Source organism: Limulus polyphemus, unplaced genomic scaffold (genome assembly GCF_000517525.1).
Source record: "Limulus polyphemus unplaced genomic scaffold, Limulus_polyphemus-2.1.2 Scaffold1134, whole genome shotgun sequence".
In the NCBI taxonomy this organism is placed as follows: domain Eukaryota; kingdom Metazoa; phylum Arthropoda; class Merostomata; order Xiphosura; family Limulidae; genus Limulus; species Limulus polyphemus.
This window is the reverse complement of record NW_013666744.1, coordinates 106,620-112,038: the sequence shown is the minus strand read 5'-3', so window position 1 is coordinate 112,038 and position 5,419 is coordinate 106,620. Positions and strand designations below refer to the sequence as shown.

Here is a 5,419-nt window from a genome sequence, read left to right as displayed (position 1 = left end):
ATATATATATATATATATATGTACAGATCAAAGAAATTCGGAATAATTACTATAATATTACATGGAGATAGAAATGCATGGTATGTTCATATACCAGATATATATAAACTTATGTTCATACAAATAAGTTTTAATTTGGTTTGATTAATTTTTCTTTGTGATGAAACATTCAAACTGGTGTTTAAACCAATTGTTTGCCTTAGTATTATTGACTTTTCTTGGGAATCTGTGTGGTTGAATATCCAAACTAATATTCATATATCAGTAGTTTGATGTAATATTATCGCATTATTTAGAAAAGCTGTATGACATTAACAATGAATTTCATAATAGTATTTTCTCTTAAGGTAGTATTTACTTATTTTTGGAAGTTATGTGGTGTATTTATTTAAAAAATAATTTTCAACAATATTTTGTCTATGATTGTAACTTAGAAAGTATTATCAGAGGCTAAAATGATGTGTAATTGTTAAAATTCCTTAATTATAATATTATATTGTGTAGAATGAGCATACTTGGTTATATAAAACACCATTATTTTGCTGATATAACTAATTACTAATATCAATGTTTATTTGTAAATGATACAGAATATATTTACTTACATATACTTTTGTTAATTGTTCTTACTATATTCACTTAATATTTTGGTTAGCTCATATAATATATTGTTGACTGTTGTGAGCCAGAAAGAAGAAGAAGAGCATTTGTTTATGTAACAAATATCTGATTAGCACAACTGTTTTTGGATTACTACATTCATAAGATCTTTGGTTTGGTTAATACATGTGTCCAGGTTCATCACAAATTTAATTGACACATAGAATGTTGCCATTTACACTAATGCATTGGTTTGCAAATTTTAATGTCCATTAACATCTATCATAACTTATTTATATATTAAATCTTCTAATGGTTTGTATCTTTATGGAATTTCATAGATGACGAATATGGTGATTACAATCGTGTCCGCAGTTCTTCAGCTTGCATTCTTCTGTAGTGTGTGTGTACAAGAAAGTCTCTTAAACAATTATACTGGCTAGCTTGGAATAGTTTTTACCATCCATCCATATTTACTACTGTAGAAGGTATCCAACCATTTCCATAAACCATGGAATTGTTCAGTGTAGAAGAAATCATTTGAGTTGTGTTTTTTTACGTATATTGTCAAAATTCAGCAACGAGCTATTGGATCTGAAATTATTCTGTTACGTTTTTTTAATTATAAGAATAATTTTAATTTGTATTTATAACAAAGTAAATGAACTCAGAAAAAATTATTATTGTAACATATTGTAATTTTTTAAGTTTTATTTAATTACTTTCATGTTTACCATATACTTGTGGATTTGATGTTAGGTTTAAGTTTTCATTTAATTCAAATGCTAAAAAATAGAATAATGAGAGCTAAATTGCTGACTCAGCAAATCTTGTAGTTTGATTATACTTATAGGTTATGTGCTGTGCAATGTTCTATAGACTTATGATTGATAGCTTTTTTTGAAAGAAAACTACCATATTAAATTTGTTTTGTCTAATATAGAATCCCTAGTATTACATTAAATTTGCTTTTATTTCCATGCAATTCATCATTATCTTGAATTCGATGTGTTGGTACTAAAAACGACACTGTTAAGAGAGAATTCTAGAGCCAAATCTATCACGAGTAACCATTAGATTGGTGTTATTTAGTAGATTTTAATAATCAGAGCAACCTTGACTGAATGATTATTTTATTAGATAGATTCCTATGAAGAACTACACTGGCTTTAATAAACTATCTAACAGTGACATTTTACTTAAATCATAACCAACGCTGCAATGTAGAAGCTTCTTCTAATTAAAGTTGTGTGTTTGTATAATATACATGTAAATAGACTCTTATTGTTGATTTTCTTGCAAATGTACTTCTCGTATATGTACAAATACCACAGAAGAAAAAGAGCCTATAGAATGCTCGCATAAAGAAAGTTATCTGTACATATATTTTACATTTGTCTTTTCTTTTTAGTGTATTAAATTTTCCCCAGAAGGAAGAACAACAGTGTAGTTCTTCATAGGACTGAAATAATGTTCAGTTTATGCTAAATAAATACATACATACTAATCTGTGTGTGACATAGATATTGATCAGATGTATATGTTGTATCATTGATATATATGACATTTTGAGTGCCTTCGTTCAAAGGATGATTAGACACATCCTAAAAGTGCTCTTATATTTAGTTTTTAAGTATTAGTATACCGAGAAAAAAGTTGGACATATGATTCTCCTATGAATTTACCTGTTAGTTAAATAGAATGAAAAACAGAAATGCAACTATAAATGTTTATAAAGAATGGTTTATATAATGGTTACTTAGTTCTGTATAAAAATGTGATAAGAATTTTAGAAAATTATTGATGAGGCGGGTTAATAAATTATAATACTTTGAAAGAAGAAAGTACATGTACAGTACTGTTGTAATTTATATGACATGGAAGAAGGATGATTTTTGTTAACAATATAAAAATGTTAAGAGTCATAGATATTTAAGTTGTGAAAGCTTTAGCAGGTAAAAACAGATAACTTCAAGTTACTATATATGTGTATATATATATATATATATATACTCATAATTAGACCTATATTATTGTAATATTGATTTTATTAACTTTAGTATTATTGTGTCATATTATTTATTAAGATTACACTTAACAAACACACATAATATATTTACTTGTTGAAAATTACTGGATAATCTTTAAAATGTAATTGATTTATTTAAATTTTAAAGATGATGTAAAAATGTTATTAAATAGTAACACAAGGCAATTCACAAATATTTTATTCTCAACAACTTAAATTTGTATGAAAAATAACTCTTGTACAGTACATTAAATTATAACTAATGTGATGCAAAAGTGAAAGAATATCCTTATTGTAAAACTTTCATTCTCAACAGGTAATTTTTTTTGTCATTCTAATATGTTTTAGAGCTATGTCTTATAACTGCAGGATTTAAAGTATCAAAATTAAGCTTATAAATTTGGTGCAAAAAAAAGAAGAAAAGATTTATTGATAAAAAAAATCACAGATAACATTTGAGCATCTTTTTGGGTTTAAAGAAAACAGGTCAATTTGATTCAAGATTCATGCTTAAGTTGAGACAAAATGAAATTTATGATTAGCAACAAATCATTTTGTTTCTTAAAGATTTTTAACTTAACATGCTTTTATCAAGACTTTATAAATATATTGCTCTTAAATATGCCACTTCTTGGAATTTAAACTTTTGTGTTAGTTAGAAATTCTTCTTAGTCTTGATCTTTCGAGATGCGTAAAACTATAAATGTTAAGAACTTATTAAAACTTTCTAAACTTTGACTTGCTAATGAAATAAATCTGTATTTGACATCTTGTTTCTCAATTGTATGCTTATCTATAGATATAATTTTATGTTTCTAATGAAAAATTCAGGTAGCCAAATTACTATTTTCTATGCAGAACCTATAAGAATGATTCAGTTAGAATATCTCATAAAATATTTACAAATATTGAAAGTATTAGTGCAAATAAATGATAATCCTCTAGGAATAGAATGTTGCTCTTGAACTAGCCATGCTATCTTAATTTATTGCATATCCATCTATTACATTGCAGTACTTTAGTCACAATAAAAATGAATTATTTCTTTTTTGTAATTTTATTACATTATTTTATTGTTTATTAATTATTATTAGTTTATAATTTCATATTAGTGTAAATGGGCACAGAAGTTTTTGCATTTCTTCAAAATAGCTGTTTTATATTATAGGCTATATATTTGTTAGTAGAACTAGCAGTAATGTTTTTGCTATGAAATTTATTTTGATCTTTTATTGAGGCATAAAGTTGATAAATAAGCTATAAAACAATACTCTCTTGCACCAACTCTTATGAACACAATTGAGCAGTAATGAGCTCCTATGCTTGTCAAAGTCTGGGCTGTGATATGACTAAATTAACATATTCAAGTATGTTCATACAATAGGTAGATTGTAATGTATGTAGTACATCTAGTTTCATAAAAACTTGAGGTTGTAGACTGAAATATTTGCCTCAGCTCTACTTTATAGAAAGAAATTTTGGACTACATTGTTTTAGTTTGCGAATAAGTTTTGTTTCTAACAGTCAGATAAACACATTTGATGAACATTGAAACCAGTCATTTGACACTGAACACAGGATTATCATCTTTTTATGTTTATTGATATTTCTAATGTTTTACATGTACATGTAATATATTACTTTATTACATATACATTTCACATGAGTTTATCTGTAAATTTAGAAAATGACTGTTTCAAAAACTAAATTCTTCTGACAAAGTTATAAGTTAAAACACAAAAAATTACATATAGAGACAGCTTTATTCATGTTGTATATGCTTACATGTATCATTCATGCTACACCTTATACAAAACCTCTTGCAAATTCTGTTTGTAACATTTGAGCCTAGAGTGAATTATTATTTTTTTGCAGATTGAGTAAACAGTAATCAGCTAGTAAATTATATATGATAATTTTTTTTTATACATTAAACTTTTCTAATACATTTTACTATGACTCCAGCTAGTATACACGTGCAAGAAAAGTAAAGAACATATAGAAATATGTTATCTTTGTTAACAGAGCCTAAGTTATTAAATACGTGAAGTATGGCAAAAATATAAAAAATAGTTAAGTATATTTAAAATGTTCAGCCTACAGTATTTTAGCAGGCAGGGATTAGCAACTGTACAAAAGTTATTTGGATCTTTTATATCAGGTGCATGAAAGCCAATGATTAAACAATTTCTAACACATGAAGTAGTCTCTGGTACATTTCTGTCACACACTGGTTAAAGAACAGGTTAAGATCCAGAAAACCCTAACCAAAATTCTGTCAATTGCATTTTTAGATGCATGTTGACAAGAGAGTTTCAGTCTTATGACGATAAAAATAATAGAGGTAGTAGTCTTTTGGATGGGTGGAGTTCTATGATCAGGAGGCATATTACTGGTTCAAATGAGCAACAGTCATGTATAGTAGTGTAAATGTCATGTTTTGCAAGCAGAAAACATAGCACTTGTACTAATTATGAGATTTTCTAACAGTGACTGATACTGTGTGGTGTTGCAAGAGTAAAACTTGTAACTGACAACTAGCAACTTAAATATTTTACTAAATGAAGCAACAGTGTGTAATCCTTCTTGATGAGAATGAATTACACCACTAGTGAAAATGTTCCAAGTATCTTGAATTGTAGCTGATTAATTTGTTACATTTCAGAAGGGAAAACGTTTTGAAAATATATTTCTCCAAATTATGTAGCACATTAACACACACTGATGGGTACGACTTTGAAAACAACATTACATTTCAAATCCTAGTGGAGAATCAATATTTATAATTAT

The 5,419-nt window shown here is 26.9% G+C and overlaps 1 protein-coding gene across 1 annotated transcript in view; it reads left to right on the top strand.

Moving 5' to 3' along the window:
- Positions 1-1,104, top strand: part of LOC106462288 (kinesin-like protein KIF28P) — a 138,968-nt gene extending 137,864 nt beyond the window's left edge. The window contains exon 26 of the mRNA XM_022389491.1: positions 942-1,104. Coding sequence (XP_022245199.1) covers positions 942-1,000 — 59 coding nt within the window. The 3' untranslated portion in view covers positions 1,001-1,104. The remainder of the gene's footprint in view (positions 1-941) is intronic.
- Positions 1,105-5,419: the final 4,315 nt, after the last annotated feature.